The sequence below is a fragment of the Strix aluco genome, chromosome 7, assembly GCF_031877795.1.
Source record: "Strix aluco isolate bStrAlu1 chromosome 7, bStrAlu1.hap1, whole genome shotgun sequence".
Classification (NCBI taxonomy): domain Eukaryota; kingdom Metazoa; phylum Chordata; class Aves; order Strigiformes; family Strigidae; genus Strix; species Strix aluco.
In genome coordinates, this window is record NC_133937.1 from 20365970 (window position 1) to 20392721 (window position 26752).

Here is a 26752-nt window from a genome sequence, read left to right on the forward strand (position 1 = left end):
TATCAAGACAACAGCCCAGTTAGGACATTCCTGCTCAGTATCAGTAAGAGCTGTCCTCTAACAGTGCTGCTAGGAGAGTCCATGTGCCAGGAGGTGGCCATCAGGAACAGTGAGAAAGCCTCAGACAAGCAGATCTCTTGAACAGCAACTTGCACACAGAGGGAGCTTCTTCATACCCTTCCACCTAAGTGTGTATTTAAACCAATGAGTGGTCTAATGCAAAGACAGAGGTACTGAGTACAAGCCAGCACAGCATATCTGAGTGGCAGACTTCGCATGTTCAAAGTCTGCTTTAGTACAGCAAAGGATGAATGAGGACTCATTAAAAAGGAAAATAAATTTAAAAATCAGTGATATGGTGTTGGCCCTAGCAATCAGAATTGTGACTGAACAAGATTACCAGTTCTGTTGGAGAAGTGGACTAGTAGGAGAAATCAGGGCTCATCTTGCCAGTACCGGTATTGTCCAAAGCTGGAAAGAGATTTATTTTAATATAATATTGCTGTCCTTTACTGTTTTGGAAAAGAATCTGGCCACATTTACTAGCTGTAAACAGACATGAGGTAAGGGAAGCATGCCATTTCCAAGAATGAACAGGAGAGGATCAAAATAGGCAAAAATTTAAGACAGCTCTGAGTGGGTATAAATCCATATAGCCATAAATTATTTCAAATTAGATATATCATTTTAGAGCACCTCTAGAATCTTGCCCATTTTTGTTTCCAGTATCAACAGAATACCAACAAATAGATCTTCTATCTTCCCTTTACTGTATCCTGAGGCAAAGGCTTTCATGAAAAGACTGGTAGTTGCTGAAGGTAAGGTGGCAATTGCCAATAATCCACAACACCTAAAACTGACAGATAGTACAGGGACACTCTGATATATTATAGATATTAGATTATCTTCTGACCTCAATGGTAACTTCAGGTCAGCAGTCGGAACATCCCTCATGGTCTCCAAAATATGCTCCATGTACCTTTGCCTTTGCTGTGCCTGTTCTGTGGCTAAAGAAAGCTCATTAAAATAAACTATATGCAAAATAATCTCTACTCACATCTGCTTAAAAAAACCCCCAACAAAACCTGATGAACAAACACTGAAACTACTCTGTTGCTTCTGATTTTAAAAGTGATAGCACAGGTCTGTGAAAACCAGACAAAAATTACTACTTCATCTACCTTTCACCCCTGCCCTTCCAAAGCAATTTATTGTGAATCCATTCAGTTAAAAAGATTGTTGTGTTAGAACCCACCTCACAAAAATGAAAACTGTACATCTCCAGTCTCTGGGGAGATCTGTCAGAAGCAGTAACACCTTCTCCAGCATCTCCATCTCACTGTATAGTGTGATTAACCTTCCCAATGTTTGCCAGATAAAGGTATATTCAGACTGGCATTTAACTCTTCAGCTGGTAAAGCTCTTCTCTCCTGTCACTGCTGAAGACAATCAGCATCTTATCCATTATTTTGTCCATTTATCTGGACAACTGCAACATCAGCTTTTGCCTTGCAAGGAAGCTCTAGCAGTAAGGGAAGGAAATTCAGGCCTTGTGGTCAGATCACAAAACTGACACCCTTGTTTTTCTGAGTTTTGACTCTAACTTTCTGAGTGGTTATGGACAAATCTCTATAGGTTATATTTTTCCTCTATCTTTATAGCTGACATATATCCTGTGATGTCTACTAGCACAATAGACTTTTGAGATGACAGTAATTTCTCACAGTTGTGAAAAGACCTGGCTAACCTTTTATTAAGCCTTTTAGACTGTTCTCCAGCCAAAACCCAAATGCAGGTGACAACTTACCCACCTGAAGTTCCTCCTGTGTCTGTGATGGTTTACCACATTACTCTGCACTTCCTGTCATGTCACCTGCCTGTGTCCTGACGATAAATTTATATCCCTGTATGCATGTACCTGTGTGTATGTGAACGAAGACAAGCCAGTGAGCAGCCAGTCCCTCCCTTCTCCTGTATGCTGGCTGCACAAGTGATGGCAGCACCTGTGTGAGTGCATGTGTCTCCACCCCTGGCAGGATCCTGGAGACAAGGCTTCCTTGATGTGTCCATCCTGCTTGTGTCAGCTGCAATGTTCAAACTTGGTTCCTACCACCTATCTGTTTAGCAGAGATCACATACTTGGGGAGGCAACAGCAGCTGAGTTTGAATGTCAAAGCTGGTGCAATGGAGAGGTTCCTCATAAACCACAGAAACACACCAGTATCCTCCAGTAACTGGAACTAGTAAAGCTGGAACACTGAAATCTGCATACAGTCTGGATCTCTTGAGCTGCTGGTGGCAAACAAACAACTTGTTGCTTTGATTTTACATGTCAGAGACCTAAATCTACGGACAAACTGCAGACATATAGTTGCAAGCAGAAGGAAAAGCAGCCTATGAAATAACGGCTGAAATAGTCATTGAATCATGGTCATTGTCAACTGCCCATATACTGTCCACACAGTGGCAATAGATAAGAGGTTTAAAGTCTTACAGCAAAAGGAAATTAATCTATTCAGTTTACCAAAAGAAAGGGGAAGGATGTAGTAGGGAACTGGTCAGAGAAGGATCTTCAGTCACCCAAAGCTACTGCAAGCAGCTGTCTGTTGCAAGAAGCAAAAACTGAATGCACACAGAACAAGAAACACAGCACATGTCTTTAACAGCAAGATGGATTCACCAGTGAGACAAGTGACTCAAGCACCAGGGTGAACCGTGTATTTCAGTAAATCATGAGTGGGTGTTTTCACAGAAGATATTCCTAGATCATGCACCCCTGTATTGAACTTGAAGAAGCAAATGCTTCAGGGAAATCCAACTGTGTTATGCTGAGATCAGTCTAAGCAGTCATAGCCATGTCTTCTGGCCATAAAAACCCATGACTCAGTTAAACCCATGACTCAGTTAACCTCTAAACTTACCAGCATGTCTGGTTGTGCAATATTTATTCCTGTTTATAGTACAAATAAAGCAAACTAAGCACTTTGTGCTACTATCTCAGTGTGTGCAATTACTTCCTAGATACGAGGTAGCTACTACTGTGGCAGAAAAGGCCAGTTGCTGCTTAAAACTTGCTTGTTAGAAACAGGTCTTCTGAGGTCTATTCTGTGTTCTGCCCTACATGCAACAGAGCAAATAATTCTGAGTGGCCAAGCCTGAACCTGTTGTCTGCTCTCTAGAAGGCTAAAATTAGCATGCTGCAGGTAAACAACTTTGTCACAATCTTTCTATATAAGAGGCACTTCACATCAGAGCTGATCTGCTGGATATCATTGCTCTTGTTCCATTTCTCCACCTGTAAAATAGGGACTGACTGCAAAAAAAGCAGGTAGCTTACTTCATATTGGAGGACTATTAAGTCCAGAGGCAGTGAGAATCATAATATTGCAAGGAATGTCTGTGGTTTGGGAAAGAGAATGTCCCAAAAGGAGTTTACAGGGGTAACCTCACCCTGCAAAAATAGGAAAGCATGGGAGGTTAATCCTCACTGTCATCGATGAACCCAAAGACTCAGACTTCAGCAGGGAAATGCCTGCCCTGTCCCCTCGTCGATGGTCTCTCTCCACCTCAAGGCCTCCTTTTCTCTTTAAGGGGAGATTTTTTTGAATCTGCCTGAGGAGACATCATTAGGCTCTCTCCTCTATTTGTGACAGTCCTTTAGGACAACACTTCCCAGTTAATTTCTCACTAGCACTAATGGTGTTTTACAGCTGGAGTGTCCTCCCCTGTGATCAAACACCAAGACGAAGGGCTAAGATGCCACAGACTCTCGAGTTACTGACAGGACTTTCTCAAGGGGACATTTACCAGTTCAGTCTTCCAGCTGATTGAGAATTACCACAATTGGAAAAGACGGCAAGAAAGCTCGAGTTGAAGAGACAGGCTAAATTCCCTTGGACTGGCCAACAGCAACAGCCATCCAGCCAAGACACATGCTATTGGCTGTCAAACCCTGTTAGACATGGGACGATGCACATCAAACAGTAATATCTATGACAAAGCTGAGTGCATGACCCACTTCAGAGAGAGCTGATCCTTTCATTTCCACTCGGAGTGATCCTGCAAGTTGACACTGTACCTTAGTACCATGACTTAGGAGATACCTCTGTGCAAGTCATGGCTAAAGATGTAAGGGAGGAAGCCATGGCCCACGCACAGGAAGATGACTTGCTGGTGGATGGTGACCGGTTGAAAAGGGAGCAGGGAGTAGGACAGCAACATGTGTACCCAGACCCCCTGGAAGAGTAAGCACTTTACTATTTGCATGTATTTGCTTCCTTTCTGGTGCCAGCATTACTTTTAACCTCCTTACCTCTCTCCACATCCTCTCCTGCAGTTGAATCAGACTGCTAATACCGGCCTTCAAAGCTGCACAGTCAATTCTCCAAACTTACCATCAACGCTACTTGCATCCCAGGTCCACAGGCTAGAGCAGAGGGAACAGATGCAAGAGAACAGCCATTGGCCTCTCTTCCCATATTTTGTTATCTAGACAGATACTTGAATATGCACATCATTATCATATGAAAGCTGAGGCAAAAGGACATTCGCTGTACACAAGGGGAAGGACAAGAGCTCTTGGATATATTGCGTCAGTTTGTTGCATTTTTTGCCTTTTGCATGTAAGTTGTGCCTTTTTTTCTTTTTTTGGTGGCTCTCATGTTATGGTTTCCGACCCCCTGGTCCTATTCCAGTGTTGCTACCCAACTGCATGCCTCAGCTCCTACAGTTATCACTTCTCATGGGTTGCAGTAAAAGGAAGATGCACAAGTCTTAAATGTACTTCCTCAATAACAGGAAGTGGTCTTACCTTCTACATTTTTGCTGAAAATCTTTAGCTGAAGGTAGAAAAAGGGAATAAGTCTGCTGTAAAGAGTCTAAAATCAGCTTCCACGCCTGTGTTTCATTTGAAACAGAAAGAACGTATATTTTGGTAGTACCCTTTTCCAAATCATGCATAAATGATAGCAGGAACTTCATTTCTCTACACAGCATTGTGCTTATTCTTACAAGGTTTTCAAGACATAAAGCATTAGATATTGAGTTAAGAAATAAAAGCTCGATGTTCAGTTTTATTTTATTAGCACAAGAAGCTTTCTTATTTATTGAGAAAACACACTGCAGGCTGGTGAAGCTATTACAGGGAAAAATAAAGCAAAATTGTTATTAACAAAACTACTACTCTTCAATTTCCCAAACTTAATTTTTGCTCTCATTATCTCAGTGACCTTCTCAACTTTAACCAAAGCCCAAGTACTTGAACCTAATCACCTCTAAACAAAACAGACAAAATTCAGATGTTTCTAACTAAGGTGGAACATGCCAATTATGCTTAATTGGCCAATGGAAAAATTCCACTTAGAACCAATTAACCCTTCTCCACAACTTTTATCTTTATATAAAGTAGCCTGTTCATCCCCCACAAAGCAGAAGAAACTGCTCACAGCCTGAGCAATGACACAGGAATCAAGCATAAGCACTGCTAGACTCTGTACTTGTTGCCATTGTGCTAAACAAAACATTTGTCCATACATATGAATGACATCAAACTCTGCTGGCAGAGACTAAAACAAACCTTCCTAGTTTTATGTTGGAAATATATAGGTTTATGTAGGTACAAAATTTTAATCTCCTATGAATCAGGCTATCTCATTTCACATGAACTTGGTAAGAAAGTGATAAAACCCCATCAGTTATGATAAGAAAATGTCCTGCTTCTACTTTCATCCGGATTAGGACATTCACAGGTGTCGCGAAAATACTCAACCTTTGTTTTAATCAGATTAAAAACAATGCATAAACTTTAAAGATGACGTTTTTATAAGTCACCAGTGTCACCTATTAAAAATAGGAAGGATTTTAAAGATGTGACTTGCTTATTGCTCACGATACTATTTTCATTGAATAAGTGAATCTGTGATTATATTGTTTTGACCAGGAGTGAGAAAGCTAACAGAAACATGGATATTGATTCTAAGATCAATTAAAAAATCTTGGAAAAATAAACCTGCAACAAATTTGACCTAGAGGGTTGTCAACTAGACTTTGTCTGCAAGATCAGTCATAATCAAATTTGTTTTGAAAGTCCAAACAGACTATGGGTCAGCTCTGATGGAGAGGGTGGGTTTTTTACTTTATCCATTTCTGGAAGTTCATTGAAAAGAAGCATATGTAACAGGAAAGCATCATTAGCTTTACACGCCTCCAAACTCTCCTGGGTATCTGCTCAAACAGCAACACTGTTGGGAATGCGATCTGGGGAAAGGTAGTAGTAAGGAAGCTTTTTGTTCTTGTTGCGCTCAGTGATGGTGTTGACAATCTCATCCAAATTCTTGCGGAATTTTGCCATAGCCTCTTTCACCGGCTTCTCCACGAAGTGTTCGTCTGGGTACATGCCCAGAAACAGCTAATTGAAAAACACCAAGAAATCATGCTTTGAGAAAGCAAAGGCTATTCTGTTTCAATATTATGCCACCCAGCAAAACACCCAGAGCCTCACAAATGCTACTATTAAAATAGTACTATTAGTAGTTAAGCTAGCCTACATTGGCACTTCCAATGAAGGATGCTGTGCCATCCCCCCTTCACCTCTGGCTGCTTCTTTCCATCCCTACATCCTTCTGTAGTGCTGGTTCAGGTGCCTATGTGGCACCTCCTCCACCTTCGGGGAGCTGATCCACCGAAAAATAAGCACTTTTATTCAGGCTAGTGGTCAGCCAGATCAGCTTTCCAAGCCAGATCTCTGACTGGCCACTCAAACATTTGTGCTCATAAAGAAAAGGACAGCACAGGAGGGGAATGAACAGCCAGGGATGAAAAAGGAAGACAACTACTTTCAGTGACAGTGAAAGTTTCTGTTGACTTAAAACTGTCCTTCAAAGTTCAACCTGACAGTTGCTTTAGTCAGCTTGGACTTTAAGGGCACCCTGGATACCTCATTGCCAATACGCATAATGGCATATTACCAGCTTTAGGTAACTATTTCCCATGATACTACCCTTACTACTAGCTTCTCAGGTGAAATCTGTTTTCTTCTTGAAGAGCAAACTCATCTGAAGTACCCTCTGTCCATCATCTTCCATTTAAGGATTTCAAAACACATCCTCCTGACACAGCCATTGGGTGAGACAACCAAGTGCCTACAATCTCATTTTACATGAGGTAAATGGCTATAGACCTTGCTTGCAGAACCTCCTGTAGGCTTGCATTGTTTACACTCCACATCAGCCAGGCACAAGTCACAGCTGTAGTGCACGTGGCACTGGGGCAGACTTTCCAAAAGGACAGGACACTGGGACACAGTGGGGCTGTACCTTCACCAGCACTGCTGGGGCAAGGAGTGGAGAAAACCCTTGTGCCTCTGCAGCCCTCTTTCCCCCACACCAGCATCCTTACTCAGCAACACCATTCTTGAGTTTAGAAACTTTCATTTTGACTGAAACACAGCCTCAGAGTAAAAATACGACTCTCACTGAGAGCTGGCTTGCACCTGGCAGAACAAGGGCAAAGCCACACCACTGATATATCTCCACAGAAAGGCAAATGTGGCTGAGACAAGCACAGGGCAGCACTACAATCTCATGAGTCCATGTGGTCTTGCCATGGCCCTTGCTGTCTTGCTTACATCTCCACCACCTAGAGAAGGGAGGCTGACTTACTTCATTGTCCTGGAATTGGCTCAAGGCCCAGACAGCTCCAAGATGCCAACAAGAACGTCCCCTGTCTGGCAGACTCTCCACAATTTGCTCGATGGTGACTGTCCCCTTTTCTGTCGGAGGAGGGCAGCGCATTGTTGGTGGGGCATTGGGAATCCAGGAACACCAGTCATACTGCACAACAAAGCAAGAGAGCACAGTGAAAAGCCACAGTGGCTGATATTTAGGAACACTGCGAAGAAAATCAGGAGTCTTAACACCAGGGAGTTTGGTTCTGTAATATGAGCCTCTCAGAAAGAGAAGATACTAACTAAAGGATAGACAGATGCTCTAGAGAAGGACTGAAGTAGACAAGGAAGTCCCTATCGTCTTTCTCAGGATCTCACAAGGGAGAGTTGGGTTGTCTAAATGGGAGTAGTTATTCTGCTAACCACAGGCCTGTGCCACACAGCCCAGATTCACCAGCCAGGCTAAGGACGTACCTATTTTATTTAACAAAGATCTCTTCTGATAATCTGAGGCAACCTCTGGTAAAAAACCTATAATTGATAAAATCGCCTCTTCTCCAGTTTCTCTTTTCTGCAAAATTTGCTCTAAGAACATGCCCACAGTACTGTGGTCAGGCACTAAGAAAGGCAAAGGATGCTGGTGCACTGTGGAATACGGCATGTGGATGTGGCCATGGTGGATGCCAGACTGGGAACTCAGAATCACTTCTGGCCTGCTTCAGTGTTGTAGCATGGTGATGTCTCATTTTGCCTCAGATATGACCCTGAGTTTTGCTGCCATCTGAGATGTTGCACTTACCATAACTCTTTCTTTTCCAAGCATTTTTTCATTATCTTCATACATATCCCCTGTCCTGCCTAACAGAAAGGTCTACTTCAGCTGTGTGCCATGCTTACACTGTGCTCAATCTGCTCTCTCCAGTGCATAGCCATCTCCTCCTACCATCAGCTTTCTCCCTCTGTCATTTTTTTCCCATGGCTGAAGACCCTTTTGCTGATGAGCTGAATATCCTCTACATGCTAAATTCCCCCTCTCATTCTCTGAAGGCTTTCTGCTAAACCCTAATAGCCTGGGCAATATTAAGAGATGGTTTCTTAGTGGTACTTGAACAGACAGGATTTCCTGAGGGGGAGGTTGAGAGATGTCTCAATCACTTGTAATGACAGGTTAGAAGTGAACAGTCACAGAAGTTCCTGGTCATACATATGGCACAGTAATAGTGTAGGTTCATTCGACACCTGGCTCTAGATCTGCTCCAAGGCTCCTGAGTTGCAGGGGTGGACAGGAGGGTCAACATGGAGAGTGATGTGGGATGTGTTTGGGAATAATCATCATAGCAAAGATAGTCTCCCTGTTTATCTGTGAGATCATCCATGATCTCAAAGATCAGCCAGAACTTGTGCCAAAAAAATAAAAGCTCATAGAATCAGAATATCTCAAGTTGGAAGAGACCCCTAAGGATCATCTAGTTTAACTCCCTGCTCCTCGCAGGATTACCTAAAACTAAACCATATGACTAAGAGCATTGTCCAGATGCTCCTTGATCTCTGACAGGCTTGGCATCCTGACCACTTCCCTGGGAATCCTGTTCCAGTGACTGAACACCCACTCAGTGAAGCAGCTCTGTGTAATACAGACTGACAAAGAGATTTGCTTCTAGCTGTGAAGTCTGCTTTCCAAAATGCCTGATGTTGGAAGAAACAGCATTTGAAAGGCAGGCAGTTACTATAGTTTCAGGGTAGATATGTCAGTAAAAGCAGGCAGGGATAACACAGGCTATCGGTATGTGACACATTAAACATCATAAATGAAGGTCAAAGTTGTCAGTTGGCTTGCAAACTCAAGAAATGATCAGCAATGCCTTTTTCATGCATTGGGAACATTAAGCATATCGGTGCTTTTGAAAACTTGACCATACATGACCAAAGCCTAGGTCCTCAGAGACATACTGCTTCAAATTTTTATGTATGTCAGTGGGAGTTACATATCTAGGTATCACTGAAGATATGGACTCCTGTCCCACTGACTTCCATGAGACTACCTTGTAGAGGCTTGTCTGTGCTGCTGCAGGAAGCAGACGTGCAAGGCAGCATTCAACTTGTTAACGCAGGACCCTCAGTAAATGCTCCACTAGGCCAGCTAGATTGCTGTACTGCTGGGACTGAGCTGTCGGAAATAGCCTGCTGCACCAACTCAAAGTCAGAAGGTGTCTGCAGCTACACGAACTGCAGTCAGAGTCCTGAGCTGTGCTGCACGTTCCCTAAGCCACATCTGAAAATGGGATGTATGCTGCTTCAGCACAGGCACACTGCCAAATTAGCGCAGCTTACAACAGCAACCCATGGTAGTCACTCATGCACACACTCACAGCAAATGCAAAGTAAAGCCACTTAGCATAACTCATTACATTTCATTGCAGAATGTGCCACAGACTACCAGCACGTATCATATCCAGGCAGTTCATGTGATGTCTGGAAAGCATGGTAGCTAGACTGTGCACCTGAACACTTCAGCATTTCTGAGAGGGGTCTTAGCAACCCATTTAAATGCTTAAGAAAACCTGTTCCCCACAATAAAATCATTAAAACTAAAATATACAAGTTAGAACCCCTGAATTTGAGCTTTGGTACATACTTAGGACTCAAAACGCCTTTCTTAGCTTCCAAAATACTTCTGTTTCCACAGGCTTCGTGGGGATTTTCAGATGGCTCTGCAGTTATTTTGACCAGAAAGAGTAATGTAATGTCTGTACATCTACTAAAAAACATTTCTCAGACCTTGCCCTGGTAGATGCACCTCCCAGCCCAGAAAGAACAGACTTCCCAGAAATTCCTACCTGACCAAAATTCACAGCTGCATGCTGGGCTGATGTGGTGAATATTATCACTGTGAGATATTCTGCTAGCTTCTCTCGTGTTCTGATTGTCTTAGGAAACCCTAAACAAGGGAGAAGAAAAGCTTAAGTAACCCAGCTATGAAGTAACCCAGTTACTTGGTAGTAATCAGTTACTCAAAAGGCATGAGTTAGAGGATTGTGCAGCAGTTGCTGAAAAGCAGGGCATTCTCTTTCTGAATCTTGCTGTGTGCTCTAACAGGAGCTACTCAACCTCTCCTTGTCTTGGCTGTCCAGCCATAAAAACAGAGTGATCCTGCCTTACCTCATAGAGGTTTGTGAGGCATCACCACTGTTTGCAAAGTATGTGGCGTTTCTTAAGGGAAAGGCAAAGTATAATTACACCTTTAAAAAATACTGTATCCCTGTCCTCTCACCCTACCTACCCTGCAGCAATAAACCCAGAGAGTCCACAGGGCAGGGGCCTAGGATGCTCCCTTTTTCTTCAGTTTGCAGTGCAAGCAGGGAAGGTTCATGCCAAGGAGCAAATGACCATGTGCTTGTATTTATAATAGTCCGAGGCTCAGCAATCAAGTGCACTGTGAGAAAGAGTGCAGGGAGAGCTTATTTGCTGAAATGGGAAGTGAGGAAATGAGAACTTCTGAAAGAGAAGGAACAAAATGAGGAAAAGAAATAGTTGCATCAAGCTGTCTCTGAAGGGAACATCATCAAATTGAGCTATACAAAGAAAGAAGGGGATAGTCAGGGACTAGGGACATATTTTGCTACCAAAGCACCCCCAAGCCTGTACCTCTCCTATCCCCACTACATGACAGTCCTGTGCTTACTCCCTGTCCCAGCCCCATGTGACCACAGGTCCCAGAATACCTAGAAACTTGTCAGCATCCTGGTGCGAGCTGCCTCTGCTCAGGCTGTCTGTGCCAGCTGCTTCACATCTCCAACAACAACCTGATGCAGATATGAACTCAACCTGAGAGGGGAAAGAGGCACGTAGTAGTTTTGGCCAGCCACCAAGCCCAAAGAGGAGAGGATGTACCATCTCCTCTTGTGTACTGCTATCCTATGCACACTGCGCTTATCTTTAAAGGGACTTGGCATGCTCCCAGTCAGAGCAGCCCTTCTGGAGCAGGAACAGAGTCTGGAGGGGGAGACCTGGGTGCAACAGTCTCCCCCATTTATCCTCCTTCCATTCTTTACAGACCCAGTCAAGTACCCCTCCTCTCTGACCCAGCCCTTGCAGTGGCAGCAGTGCAGACAGGGATGCTGCAGGCCTTGGACGTTTCCCACCTGTAGTGGCAGTCCTGCCACCAGTGGTAGCATCCCACCCCAGCTGTAGCCCTGGAAAGGCTCAGTACTTGTCCCATATCAAGATGCTTAGGTCAAGCATGAAGTTCCTATGAGCAGTCCATATCTAAGCTTTTCCTAAGAGACAACTAGACAAACGAAAATGATAGCAATTAGGTGTCTCCCAATCCTTTGCTTGTCCAGGCAGGTAGAGCCCAGGAGGCTGTTATACATCAGCACATATTGGTAATGAGTGGAAACATCACAGTTTTGCCTCTAAGTCTCACATACAAACGTGTGCATGCAGTGCCAAAGCCATCTGCTCCAGACCACTGGCCAACAAGGTATTTCCAGATGTAAATCAGTCAGGACAGTATGAAGAATACCCACCCACCTGTATAAATTCCTGAAAATCTTTTGGACAAAATGTGAGTGGAAGTAAAAAACACATTTAGGGAAAGCCAGGAGCATGTTAACTCAGGTGGGAGAATAGAGCCATGTTATGGGTGAGAGTTCCCACAGCCAAGTAGCGCTTTGCAAGGAATGAGAGGCAGTGAGAGGAGATAGAGCAAAGGAAAATATTTCTTGGAAAGAATTAGGAGTATCTTCTCTTGAAGAAAGAAAAACAGCTCAATGATGACACAGATACTGAACAAACGCAAAGTCCAGCAAGTCATTCCTGGGGAGGTTCTTACTTGTTCTTATTTGGTGCAAGGTTTGGATGAGAGGATTCAAGGGGGTCTTGCTGCTCCTTGTGGTTTCTATTAGCCTGCCTGGTGGTTCCAACAGCATATACAGATAGCCCCTCCCCTAATGCTTAAAGCATAAGCAGACAAGATCAAAGGACCAATCCCCAGTGTACAGAGAGATTACACGAGTTGCCCAAGCTCATGGTGACAAGCTGTGGCAAAGGAAGGAGCTGTCTCCTGAGGGAGGGCTTGATCCAGGGTCTCACCCATAAAACTGAGCATCTTTTGGCCAAGAAGGGAGAGGGTCTCCAACAGTTCAAGGCATGCTGTGTGGGCAGCATTGCTGTCAACAGGGACTCAACACATTGCAGACCTAGCTGGGCCATCACACCTTACCTGAGGCCTTCACGCCTCTCATCCCATAGACGTAAATGTCTTTGACAAAGGCCTGGAGCTCCACATCCTCACACACCACCTCGTCGCTCTCATAGTAGATGTGAATCACATCCTCTGCAAAACTGCAGACACAGGAACAAATGAACAAGACAAAATGAAAAGGAGAAAGCAAGCCTGCCATTCCCTGAAGACCTTCTACTGATCTTGTAGAGGAGGCAGATGCTGTAGGGCGGAAAGAGAGAAGGGAAGAGTAGGTGTCAACACCCTCCTACCTCCTTCCCACAAGCAGTGGGAATGCACAGAGGTAACTTTGATTCATTTCTGACTGCATCACTTGCTCCCCCAACAAAAAGATGCCAGACTGCACCACATCCCCTGAACAGTCCTGTGTGCTTTATTCTCTTATTTGAGGTTTTATTCTTGCCCAGACCTCTGTCATCACATCTGCATCCTTTTCTTCACTTAATACAGACTTCCTCTGGCATAGCCACATGGTTCTTACACTGGGAACAGGGTTTCCCAAACTGTGATACCAGCGCCATCCCCTGTACGTGCAATACTCCAAAGCTGCTCCTGAATACCATTCACATAGTTAATCCCCTCCTACCGCACATCCTTTTCACAAAACCCAAGTGTCACACTCCAAAGTGGGGGTGGCCCAGGAAGCTTCTCTTGGTGAGAAGAGGTCTAGAGTTTTTTCCTACATCCACTGCATACAGTAGACACCTCCTCCCTGTTCAGTTCCTCTTTTCAAAATCCCTCTTTCTGTAAAAGCCTCCCAGGCTAACCCACATCAGGAAGAAGGGCTCTTAAAACACTAAGGTAAAAGAAATAGTTCTGAAAGTAGTAAAAATGCATAAGCCTGATTTCCTGAAGATTTGCATTTCATGACTGAATATGACTGGTTAACAGCTATGCTGAGATATTCTGTTAGATCTGCAGGTACCTGTAATCTCTTGTTAAGTATTTTGGTAACAAACCATAGGGTGAAACATTTGACTGTGGAAAATGGCTGATGGGATTAAGAATTGTTATCCAATACAGATTTCTCCCCTAATAAACTATAAATTTATCGCGATTTGGAGACCTTTACAAGTCTGTCAATCTGGTTTCTATTAGCCAACCAAGTCAAGAGTTGTTACTGAGGCAAACAAACAACTGCATAAACACCAAGAGTTTAAGTAATTCTGGCTTCCAGAGGAAGCCAAAGAAAAAGAAAAATCCTACAACATGCAGAGATAAAGCTGCCCTGCATAAGCTCTGCCTCCACTACCTGGCACATATGCAAACACATACAGAAGGTAATCCTTCTCTTACACAATAGCAGTATTTTCGATCACCATCCATGCAAATATAAATTAGTATATGAAGCATGAACGAGGCCTTTTGGGTTGGAATATTTTTGGGTTGGGATATCTATCTGTGGTTAGATCAGAAATAAGAAGCTGAGTATTAGAGAAGGGGTTTAAAAATTAGCCATGTCAGCCTCATTGTTTCTATAGGGACAACCTTTTCAGCTTTCTTAAGTCTAGGCCATCTACTACAGGTGAAGCAGTGCTGGGGATAGAAGTTATTTCATCAAAAGAGTGGAAAACCACATCCCTGCAGAGTGTAGGAGACTAGACACATGCATGACCGTGGGTTCATGGGTCAGGATATCACACAGTCAAAAGGGTACTGCCCACACCATTTATAAACCAAATTATTCACTTAAGAAGAATCTTTCAGCCAAGTTTGAGGCAGTGGAACACCTTCCTCCAACTAGGTTAACACCCACAAACGGTCAAACTAAATTGACTAAGTACTATCTGGTATTTGAAAAGGCATGTCTCAATCAGCAAAGAAAACACAGGAAAGAGAAGAAGGACAAAAAGTGGACTACATCAAAAAAACAACCACAGAAAAGTTATAACTTCCTTTACCCTCAAATGGGCACTAACAATTGCAGGAAATATTACAAGATAACCCCTTGCCAAAACACAGAGAAAACACAGGACACAAAGATGTACCCAACACTTCAAACATTATACTTGCATTATAAACCCCCTACTTTATGTACACAAAAGATCTGATTTTTAATAAACATGCTTTTCAAAAGCCATGTGACCAGAAACAGCTGCATATTTAGCAAGCAACTTATGCCATGCAAAAATATGTTGTTTGTTAAATGAAATGCCACTGTAGAATAAAAACCATAATGAATCATTCCATTCTGAGTTTTTTCCATTCCATTCAGTATTTCATATCTGAAAAGAAGTCACATTTGTGAGGTCGAGCAGTCTTGCAGTACCTCTCCTGACTCAGAATTGCTGCCCTTCCTGACAAAACTTGGACCTTGCAATTTTAAGCCATTTTAAGAAAGGTTTTGCTTGAATCAGTTAATGCCTAATTCACTGTGTTTCAAAACACAACTCTCATGCAAGCCAAGCTTACATTTCCACTCTACAAGGACCCTGACAAGATCACGTGGCTGGCTCAGAGAGCTGAGTACTCTCTTGGTAAAAAAAAAAAAGAAAGTTAATTAAATTCCCATTGCAGGACTAAATTTCAATTCACTAAACTCCACAAAATCCTATAGGAGAGTACATACTTGTAAAGGGGTCTCTGAAATACAGAATGCAGGTCTAAAAAAAGCAGGAAATACCAGTCTTTCAAGGGTGTGTGCTTGACTATATATTTTTCCTCAGATGAGATATGTGGAATGGATCGCCATGTGACTAAACAGCCCAGGTGATGTTCACAAGGCTGTGACGAAGAGCAAAGTGAGCAGAGAGAAAACAAAGCTGTGTCTCTGTGACAGTGACTTTATTATCTACGGTCTAGAACTATGGTCTCTTACCTCTTTATAGCCTCCCATACTTTAATGCCGTCATCCCGGTAATAGTAGTAGGGGATATCTTCTTTGCTGTCCATTCCTTTAGCTTTGATCTCCTCAGGGAAGCAGAGTGAGCTATAAGTCAGATCCTTCATTGCTTTCTGCACCATTTGTACATGTCCTCCTCCACCTGTAGCATTTGCCTGCAGGAAGAATGGCAAGACAGGAACAGTAGGAGATTATGTTCACTTTGTGTTGAGACTGGCTTTCCAAATCTGCAGGAGATGATATTCAAAATGCTGGTGAATCTGTTTTTCAAGGACAAAACCACATCTCCACACAAACAAGTACAAAACTGCAGAGGTCTACTGCAACTGTGAATTTTGACTTCAGAGATTTCACACCTCTCCCATGAATCACTGTTAATATCCACATTTTCTCTATAGGTACAGCACCAGCTTTTAATGGAATACAGTAATAAAGTACAGCAACATTGAAGTATCGAACCCAAAGCACTTTTTGCCAGCCCTATGCTCCAGAACCAGCGTGTGTGTGAAGGCAGGCAGCCAGGAGTGTGTTAGAACAGGGCTATTGCTAAACTACCCACTGCTGCTACAGAGTGGTTTAGGAGAAAGTGTTTAGGGATGCAAGCTACTATTAGCCACCCTGGAATTTAAGCCAGGAGATCAATCTCACTGGGTGGCTACTGATGAGGATTAGCCAGGTTTTCAGTATATGTTACATTTGGAAAACACAGTGTGTCCACAACAAACAGCACTGCAAAACTCTTTAGATAATCACTGCACAAAACTCCCAAGTGTTGCTTTTCTAGCACATAATGCTAGTATTGTAGCAGTAGTCATCTTACACTTACTGTCTTCTGGTTGATTGTTCATCTATATTGGAACCAACAAAATCTGGAACTCCAGGATTCCTGCTGGCAGGTCTTAGCTACACACTCATCCCACATGCACAGGATATGGACATTATGCTTCTGTTCAAAGGGATGGGAGTGCCTGCCAGGTCTCCACAGTCAGCAGTAAAGTACAGAATACAGGAAAGGTGCCTGGATTTAACCTCTCTCTTCTCCTTGGTTGAAAAATTCTGGAGCATGGAAGCTATTTTTGGTCTGGTGCCAGGGGTGTAAGGGGGACAGAGTTGTCCTGAAACACTTGTCTCCCTCTTTGGAAAGACTTCTGAAACCTCTCCAAACTTCCCATTTGATGATAGCGTGTTGTCACAGAGACTGCTGCTGTCAACCTGTTGCTGTTCCTAGCTGCAACATGCCATTTCTGGGGGAGCCAAGGGAGGAAGAGCTGGGAACATGTTAAATACCAGTGCAGTCAGATATTTGACCTAAGAGCGGCACTGCGGTCCATGATATACAGCTGTTTCACCGACTCAGATGAAGCTGAGTTTTAATCCTAGCAGATCTGCTGTTTATGGCAATTCAAGAAGACAGGCTGGAATCTACACCCACTATTTGTGGGCTTAGAAATCTATCTTATCTACATGTCTTTCTCTGATGCAAATTTCCTTTTGCAATCACAAATTCTTCTGCTCATCACCCTGGCCCAAGTACTTAAAAGATATTGGGGACTTAACTGTGTGCATACATGTGCAGGGATGCATGTGCATATTATGTTACCTCACACTCCTAGACTCATACCCCAAAGTCACACCATCTATGTGTGAGAGATACTGACTCACTACTGACATTGGCCAGTTCTGAATTGGCTACTTAGAGGTAAAAGATAACATTTTTAGCACAACAAGGCACCACTTCTGTGTGCCAGTTCCTCAGGTGATATTAGTTATGTTTGCTCTTTAGTAGAAAGGTCAACAAACAAGGCAATATGTGATGGTTGAAGGATAAAAACACATACAGAACCATGAAGAATAATGAAGATTTGCAAAGATTTGACTTACCTTGTCAAAAAGGCCACATTCACAGATAAGCTGTTCTCGGGCTTTGGTATTGATGGCTATTGTGAACCGCATGTGTGGCACCAAGAGCTGCGAAATGGGACAAACAATGAAAGAAGGCAAATTCTCTGACTGAATTCAGTGGCACCCAGGTGTAACGTTTGAAGTCCTGGAAGTCCTGGTGGCTTAGCTGTACGTTGCCTTTCAGGGCAGCCAGCCGAACTATCTCAGCTGAGCTATCACCAGGACTTCCTTTTGGTTTGTCAAACTAATGTGACAACCTTCCTGACACACATACCTCCCTTCATGTAAGAACCAACCTTGAAGAGGGGGTGTACAGCAGGCAGCTGCCGGAACATAGCTATGCTGAACACCTCTGAGACTAAGTGTGTCCGTAAGAGATGGGTCACTGTCTGGTGGATGTGGAAATCAGAAGAGCGAACCCAAATTTTAGCTAGCAGCCAGTCATATGAGGCATCTGAAGGAAGGAATATGGGATTGTCTGGCCCAGGCTTTTGACCAAGCTAGAAGATATAAAAACAATATGAAACTCCAAGTCATTCATGTTTAAGATGAGACAAGCAATGTGTCCCTTTAAAGACCCTGATAGTAAGCCCACCTGGATTGCAATGGGTACAATTTTATTCTCCAGATTCTTATACAACAGACAAATGGGTGCAGCCAAGTACTGTATTGTGCACGGGTCTGTTTTATTGGCATCCACACCATCCAGCAGCTCATAGTCCACAATGAAAATGTTTCCTTGCTGGGGGAAAAAAAAAAAAAAACAAAAAAACATGATGTGTTTTAACGGAGTGCAAGCAGCAAGGCTCAGAACAGAGGTCAGGAAGTCTTGGCCAGAGGCTGGCTTATGCCCCGTGGTTATGAGCGAGCAGCCACTGGCCCACCCTTGCTGATGGTGGCTCAGGGATGATGACATTGAGATAGCAGGCACCTTTACACAAACTACCTGACTTGTGTCTGCTGAGTCTGATAGTGAGTGGCATTCATGCAGTGACAGTAAGATGCAAACAAGTTTCATACTGACAGCTGGAGAGACCCCTGTGCTCATCGTACAAACAAAAGCAAGGCACCACCCTTGCCAACCCTTCTGCAGCATGTTAGTTTAACTCTGTGGGTGACAACAGGGTAAGACCCTACCAGGAAAGGGAGAGGCACTTTTCCCCTTCGAGGCAGTTGGTCAATCCCTAACTTTTCAGAGGAAACCACTGAAAAAGGGCCCTTCACCTCCTGGTGACATCTCTTTAAACTGGACCTGGAGAAAGGCACAGCCTGCAGTTCCAGGATAGCAGGAGAAAACAGTCGACAGAAGTGTTGCCAGTCTGCAGAGACAACCAGTTTATCCATGACCAACCATACAGCCTGAAGAAAGATGTGGCTGAAGGCCGTTATAACAGGGTTTGGAGGTTAGAGGGTATGAGATGGAACAGATGGAGGCCACCCTGACTTGGAGACATACCTTCACTTCCTCCTCCAGGGTCAGGTTCCTCTCCAGACTGCATTCTACCATATCCATAGTCACAGGCAACTTCTTGGGTATCTCTGTGCATCTCCGAATCAGTACAGGATTGCATCCATTCAGGAACTGGTAGCCAAACATAAAATCTTCCTTCCAGTGCTGCATCACATATTCTAAAGGAAAAAAAAGCCTGCAGCATTAGTATCTCCACTGCATCAATATCCTACTGCAGTGTAGGATTCCTCCTTTCCTCCCCACCTTTTGCTATACTGCATGGCAACTTTGACTAAAAAAAGTAGCAAGAAAAGGATTCAAAAGGTGTCACAGACTTTTAAGAAAAATCACTTAAGTTAAATGGACAATATAATATTTGCTTTTCTCTTTGAGAAGAATTAAATTGATAATAATTTGTTTCTCCATGTACAGAAGCAATGGGGAGTAAAATATTCGTTTTCAGGTCTTCCATGATATTTTTAAATCTCACTCTTCAAATTCTCAGGGTATGCAGTACAGACAGATGAGTCCAAAAAAGATGGCACAGGCAGGAGAAGGAAAATACAGAGCAACGTGGGTAGGGAAAGAACAGCAGTGATTGGAGCAGTTCTCTTAGTAGCTGGAGCTGGGGGAGGGATACCTTGGGGAAGGGTTTTGACTTTGACTCAGTAGAAGTGCTCATGCATTGTTTTGCTTGTTTAACATTTTTTTTCCTCTGTTTATTTTTCAATTGCTAATATAAACTCAGATTAACATCACTTCTTAACAAAATACTAGTCTTGGGTACTCCATCTCTTTACTATTACATATGTAGTACTACTGGATGTTTTCCACAATTGCAGTGTTGTGTTTCATAATGTCATGTCACCTCTTCAGCCTACAAGTTCAGAGTCAGAAAAAACATGATTACTGTGAAAAATCTCACTGGTGTCTTCAGGAGAAAAATGAAGCAAGTAAAGTTTTCCACTACTGCCTATTTTCAGACAAGGCAGAACTTTTTTGGAAAGCAATTAATTTTTCTACAAAGGGTGAAAGGATGAAAAAGATAGGCCTGAAGGAATGCAGTGATAATTAAAATAAAAAGTATTAAAACTCACAGTGCTTTCTAACAGAGCGGAAAAAAGTTAAGTTTACTTAAAGTTGACATTTCCATCATCTCTGTCAATTGCATAATGAGTCTGGAGCTGTATCTGAAGTCTATACCAAGCAAAAAAATGACTCATCAGCTTGGACAGAAACTGCATGACTGAAAAATGCCTTGAACCATTAGCCCTGTTTCTGTCAATACGCAGATTCAGAGTTGCATTAACATAACTGAGACCAATGCTTAACATTTAAAACTCACAGAATTGGGTCTTTCCTCATGAGTATTGAAATGTTATTAATGAAATTAATGGTAGATCATATCTAATTCTCGTGTTAAAAGTACTTTAGGAAGCAATCTTATTAAATGTAACAAATTGCTGTAATTAGTTTTTAATAGCTCTGGCCACCTTGTGTGCTTTACTTTATACCCAAGACCACAGAAATTACTCTTCTTTCTGTTAACTGGTCCTTAAGCAGCCTGAAGAGGAGCAAAACTTCAGAGCAGGAGGGAAAAGTATTTTCCTTTGCAGAGTCTGAACAGGCTATTCATATACATTTGAGGAGCCACATGCTAACAAATTTATTGTATGTGTAGCTATTATATCCAATAATACAGTAAAATAATGTAACCATGGGTGGTAGTAGAAGGCTGGGTATGGCTCACAAATCAAAGGCTTCCCAGACCTGCTTTACAGAAATGACACCATGAATTTCAAAACCCATGTCTGTCTGCAATTCTTTTTACTGGGTTTCAAGTAACTGCTAAGATTGCCACACTGAAGAGGGTTAAAGAGGTATTTTGACTTTGATATGTTAATACTACATCAATGGATTTTTTACAGTATGAAAGATACTGCAGAAACTGAATGGCCCTGAATACAAGAGTGAAACTCACACTTTTAGAGAGGGATTTTTGTCTTCTAGTAAGATGTGAGTATGAAATGGCAAGCACAGCAGGACATTTAATGAAGTATGCACAACTAATTCTGACACATTTTTGAAAAGAGATGGCATTTTGGATAAATGCCACAAGCCTTTTCAGGCCTACTCCACGCTAATTTCCAGTAAGAACCATGGTTCCTCAGGTTGTGGTCTGATGGCCCATCCTGGCTGCAGCAGGACCAGCTGAAGAAGTTACAGCTCCCAGGTCATTCCCAGATCTTTGCAATCCATCCCCAGATCTGTTGGCCTAACAGCACAAGCTTTGTGCCTGAAATTAGTTCTGTCAAAATGATCCCTGTTGGGAAAAATTTACCACTGAAAAGCATTTGAGCTGTCCCATGTCATTGACACAAATGGCCCACAAGAACTGATTGAGGGGAGCTACACGTGAGGTTATGACAGCAGAACTGAGGCAGTGACACCCTCCCCATGTTGGGACAGAGTAGGGAAGGTGGGACTGTTAGCAGCAGTGCAACCAGGACTGAGCACATGGCTGGGATGTTAGGCAACAGCCTTTGATGTAGTCTGTGTAAGAAGCAAGAGGGGTCACCCTTGTACTTGCCTTTAGCGGAGAACATTTCCAAAAGTGCCTCTTTGAAGATTTTCTATGTATTTAGATGGCTGAAGTGGGACATACACAATCAAACTTTCAAAGCCAGTTAATATGCTCTGAAAAGCACTCCCACTAAGCTATCTCTAAGTTTAGATGCAAAATACTTATGAAAATTTGTCCTATGGGACTTGCACATATCTGAAAATACATTTCTAAAAGCCAAAAGGGGCTTTGATGCCCAACTGCCCTGGCCTCCAGTATAGCTCAGGACACTAAGATCACCAAGCAATTCCCAGTAATTTTAGTTTGTAAGAGATCATAGCTTCACTTTTTGGTCTTGCAGGCTGCTGGTGTGATCAGCAGCCCAAGATTACAGTTTATTTGTGAAAAACCATGGGAAAGCAGAAGTGCGGGTCAGCCACTTCAATCCTAATCAGATATGTACAAGACAACTGATTAGTCATTCTACAATGCAAACATGAGCAAATACTAATAAACCCACCGGAGATTGTGTTGCTGATTCTGACAAAAATCCTCTCAAAATCTGCGAAATCACTCCAGGAGGACTGGAACATGTGCATGAAACGGTTGACATAAAGATTCTCCATCCTAAATGAAACAAAATATCTCTGAAAAAAATAATCTCCAGCTTCCTCAATACTCTTCCCCATTCTTTTCCACTCTTTTATATACCTACACACAACAAATTTTTCAGTGGTTGAATGTGAGTTTGGACATAGTACAGAATTAAATTTGCTGGCTGTACCTTTACACACAAGCCGAAAGGCATCTCAAGGGGCCAATCCCTGCTATTGCATTTAGTGAACTCCATTCTAGAGTTGTTCTTGTTAGTCTACAATGGCAGTGCTTTAAGACCTATGTCATATAAAAACTATAGTCAGAAAAACTAGTACTTCACACATCATCAGTAGTTAGCATCAGCTGAGAGCGCTAAGATCATTATTAGCACCAGTTCAGAAATGGGTATGGCAACACAAAGAGATGGAGTGATCTGCACAAAGTCAGAACAAACGCAACCCAGGATCAGCCCACCCAGTATTCCTAAACAGAGAACAGCTCCTGTAAGCAGATATGTGACCAAGGCCAGACTGGATCCCTACAGCGTGAAGTCTGAGTCTTTGACAACTTGAGTTGCTAGTTAAACTTGATGCTCATCTCTAACCTCAGGAACCAAGTCACTTGGTTGCAAACATCACATAAACATGGGGGGCTGGGAGCCAGAAACATCTGACCTAAAGTGCTAATTCAGCAAAGTACTCTCTACAACACAGTCAAGCACATTCACCTTGTAGGAGACGACAAGTCCTAAATTGTTACATAAATGCTAAACTGTTGTTACTAACTAGAAATAATTTCTTTTGACTAAAACACAAATAATGAATTTGAAAAACAAAGTTACTTTCCACTAACACTTCAAATGCACGAAGAAAAGCACACAGATCACACAAAGGCAAGCATGGCAGATAATGGAGTAAAGAAAAGTCACAGTGTTGCAGGAAATCCTCCCAAACAGAATCTGAGGGAGGAAGAATCCCAGGAGGGTGGATTTATAATCAGCAAACTTAGACTGAGGCACCTTAAAAAGAACTGGATTAGAAGTGGTGAAGAGGACCAAAAGCCTGGAAAACCAGCAAGAGGTAATCTGGAGGAGGGTTCTGGACCAGCATGACCATAACCCAAACAAAGGTGCTGCTTCTGCACTGAGCCCAGATGGAGTGCATGTAGAATGGATTGTTTCTGCTGCTGCAGAGAGCAGTCAAGGTTAAGAGGTGCCTGGAGGCATGTTAGGAAGTAAAACTCAGACAACTGTCTAGCCTGGAGCAGGAGATGACCTCTCTAGAGGTCTCTTCACACCTAACAGGGACACAGAATGATCATACAAGGATCAAAAGGAGGGTAACTACGGGGCAGGACTTTCTAGATAGACATCAGGTGTCTGAATCACAGATGAACTTCAAGAGAAAGCATAACCATGACCAGAAGTTTAAATGATTTTAAACAGTGTATCTCAATAGCTTGAGAGGAGTTACTTGAGACTGTTGAGTCTCATTTGAGAGTTTCCACTACAGGTCCTTAGAGCCTCTGCCCTTCTTCAGAACTGCTCTGAGATTAGGAAACACTGGACACATGAACCAGTATGTACTGCTCCTCTCCTGCCCAGGGTGCCCTTCCTACCTGGGGCTATTAGCTTGATCAAACCAAGCAGCAGGCACAGCACCTGCGATCTAGTCACAAACCTGCTGTGGTTTGACCTGCCGAATGCCAGGCATACATTCATTCTCGGATGTTTCAAAGATTACTTTTTAAAGGAAGCAGTCTTTCACATTTCCTATTTTGGAACAAACTTCCAAAGGACTTAGGAAACAAAAACCTTCTTTTCCCCAAGAAATCAAGTACTTCTCAGATGTCTCTGGCACATACTAGAAATCACAGCAAGGGAAAAATGGCAGAGCTGCCTGTAGAACTTAATCTGCCCAAATGCAACAGTGGTCCAAAATAGTTACACAAGCCTGCATTTCTGGCACAGAATCTAGGGCGAGAGTTTCCATTTGCTAGATAGTGTAGGTCACATCACTTTACAGGATTATTCCCAACTACACATGATTAATTCTGTAAATTTACAGAATTATCCACACCTAACAGCATCTAAAGATCCAACCTTGCAACAGAAGGAATCTCTGAGACATATCTCCCTCTTTCTAAATTCAGTTTTGCATGTCCCAAGCAAAAGGGCTTTCCCCTCCCATCTTCCACTACTTCCTAAGTTTCATATAACTCTCACAGATCTCACATTTTTCCTTAAATGTGATCCCTGCCCACTGCTACACCTTGCAACTCTACACCTGCCCTTGGATTTCCAAACACACCTCCCTGTCTTCCTTACTACTTCACTCAAACTGAAGGAAGACCCCATGCCTTCCCCCCATGTATCTACACTCCATTCATGCAGACAGCAGTCCCAGGCTCCCAAAGCACAAGGTAGCTAGATAACAGCTATCAAACTCATTCTCCAAAGCTTTTCACAGTTCACCCAACCAAAAGCGTAGGTCTAGATTTTCAGTCAAATGTGCCAGGCAAGAAGCACTGCTGTTCCTTGGAAAAGTCTTTTTTTCTGTCATACCAGTTCTCCAGAACAGCTGGCTATCTGTAATAAAGTTTCAGGTTCCTACTTCATGGGGAGGTGCCCTTATAGCCAATGACAAAAATAGATGTCCCCGCACTCTGCTGAATTGTTTGCAAGTTTCACTTGGCTGTGACTCAGGATCCCTAGCAATATGCTACAGACTGGCAGGATGGGATTGCTAGAGGGGGAGTGTAGCCTCCAAACTGGTTATGTCTATTAATGGCAAATCGGTCACCTCTGGCTTTCAGATGCTGTTGCTCCCGCATCGCTCAGATCTCCTAAATGAGCTGGTAAACAGCTGTTTTGCACTGACTAACACCATGCTACAAGCAATAGCTCCTGGAAAACACAGGATTTGTAAAAGTTTGGAATACCATGCCATTGCTAGGGTAACAAGAGAAGATCTCAATGACCTTGCATGGGGTTTGTATATTTTCACACCTCTCCTCTTCCCTAAAAGGAGTTATTCCTTGCCTTTTCTAAGCTAGACTATTTCCTGAAGCTGGGCCAAGAGAAGAGCTGCACAGTGTTTGCTTTCTTCCCTTGCTTGGAATCTCTTCTTGGTTTTTCCACAGGTTTATTCACAACACAAAAACTATTATGAGTTTTTACCTTTTTCAGGATGGCCTCACTCCTGGCTCTGTTTCATGGTGAACAGACTGTACTGTTGTCCCACCTGACTGAATCTCAGAGCACTTCACAGATATGCATGGGGTCTCCTCCCAGTACTTTCTGGGAGGTAAAGAAAATGAAATTATCAAATTTGATAAATTCAAATTGATAATTTAACTTTTCAGTTTGCACACAGAGGGAAGATAAACTAAGAATTAGAGACTAGCTGTGGTAATCTGACATTGTATTAAATTCTTGAGATCAAGAATGATCCCTTCTGGCCTTATAAAAAAAAGATTTGCCTTTTAAACAACATTATGTAAACTTTCACTGTTTTCTTGGCTTATTTTTCTTGCTTTTTTAAAAAAATATTTATTTTCCCAAAGAACTATTTCTGATGGCCATTACCAAGTTCATTATGTGCTGACTAAAAGGCCTTTCCAGGCCTGGGTTTTAATACACGTTGGTGGAAGAAAAACATCAGAGTCTAGGGTTTTCCAAGGATCTAAGGTCAAGGTCCCAGATTCTTTAAAACTTCTTAAAGCTTTAAGAATCCACTGAATACTAAAGAACTGCTTGAGGAATAAGGTATTTCATGAGTTAAGAAGGGACCTCAACTTCTGGCTCATGTTAAAGATAAGAGATTTGGTTCTTCAGAAGTCTAAACATATAAAGTTGAGGCAATACATGTGCCATTGGGTAAGCGTGTGGGGCAGGAAGCATCTGTCTATCTTTTGTACCATTAATCTAACTCCTTGTGGACCCCACAGCCACTTCTCTGGTATAACAGCTAATATTGCTTTAAAAAAGCTACAAGAGCACCCACTCTACAGCCTGTTCCATCATTCTCCTAACATCCTAGTTTGCAAAAGATGATAGAAAGTTAGAGACCCCTGGTCTTGAAAGCTATTCAGCTGCCTTATTCCAATAAACTCTGAAAGATCCAGGTCCACCCAGCCATATATGCTCAGAAACACACCCATCACCCTGTTCATACCTGCTGGAGGTTTATTCTGCTAAAAAAAAAAAAAAATGTTGATGTTACAAAGCATCATTCCATTGTGAGAAACAGATCCTAGTGTGGGAGAGAGAGGAGGGAAAAATATACAGCAGAGTTAATACAGCCAGAAAAACCATGTGTTCTTTGAAGCTTCCAATTTTCCAAATTAGAAAACAAGCAGGTAGATTCTCTTGGAACAAGCCGTGGGATTTGACTCTGTGTTGGTAGTGAAATTCAGCTGCATAAATGTAACACCAAGAACGCTCTGATATGTAAGGTTTCAGTCACTGTCGGTTCCCCAGATGGACTCAG

General features: G+C 42.7%; 1 protein-coding gene across 1 annotated transcript in view; it reads right to left on the reverse strand.

Annotated features, from left to right (window-relative positions):
- Window positions 1-5076: 5076 nt before the first annotated feature.
- Window positions 5077-26752, reverse strand: part of ALOX5 (arachidonate 5-lipoxygenase) — a 34393-nt gene continuing 12717 nt past the window's right edge. The window contains exons 5-14 of the mRNA XM_074830815.1: window positions 22186-22292; window positions 19109-19281; window positions 18248-18394; window positions 17949-18152; window positions 17632-17718; window positions 15727-15905; window positions 12888-13009; window positions 10501-10601; window positions 7659-7829; window positions 5077-6406 (exon numbers count right to left, since the gene is read on the reverse strand). Of these exons, the coding sequence (XP_074686916.1) occupies window positions 6227-6406; window positions 7659-7829; window positions 10501-10601; window positions 12888-13009; window positions 15727-15905; window positions 17632-17718; window positions 17949-18152; window positions 18248-18394; window positions 19109-19281; window positions 22186-22292 (1471 nt within the window). The 3' untranslated portion in view covers window positions 5077-6226. The remainder of the gene's footprint in view (window positions 6407-7658; window positions 7830-10500; window positions 10602-12887; window positions 13010-15726; window positions 15906-17631; window positions 17719-17948; window positions 18153-18247; window positions 18395-19108; window positions 19282-22185; window positions 22293-26752) is intronic.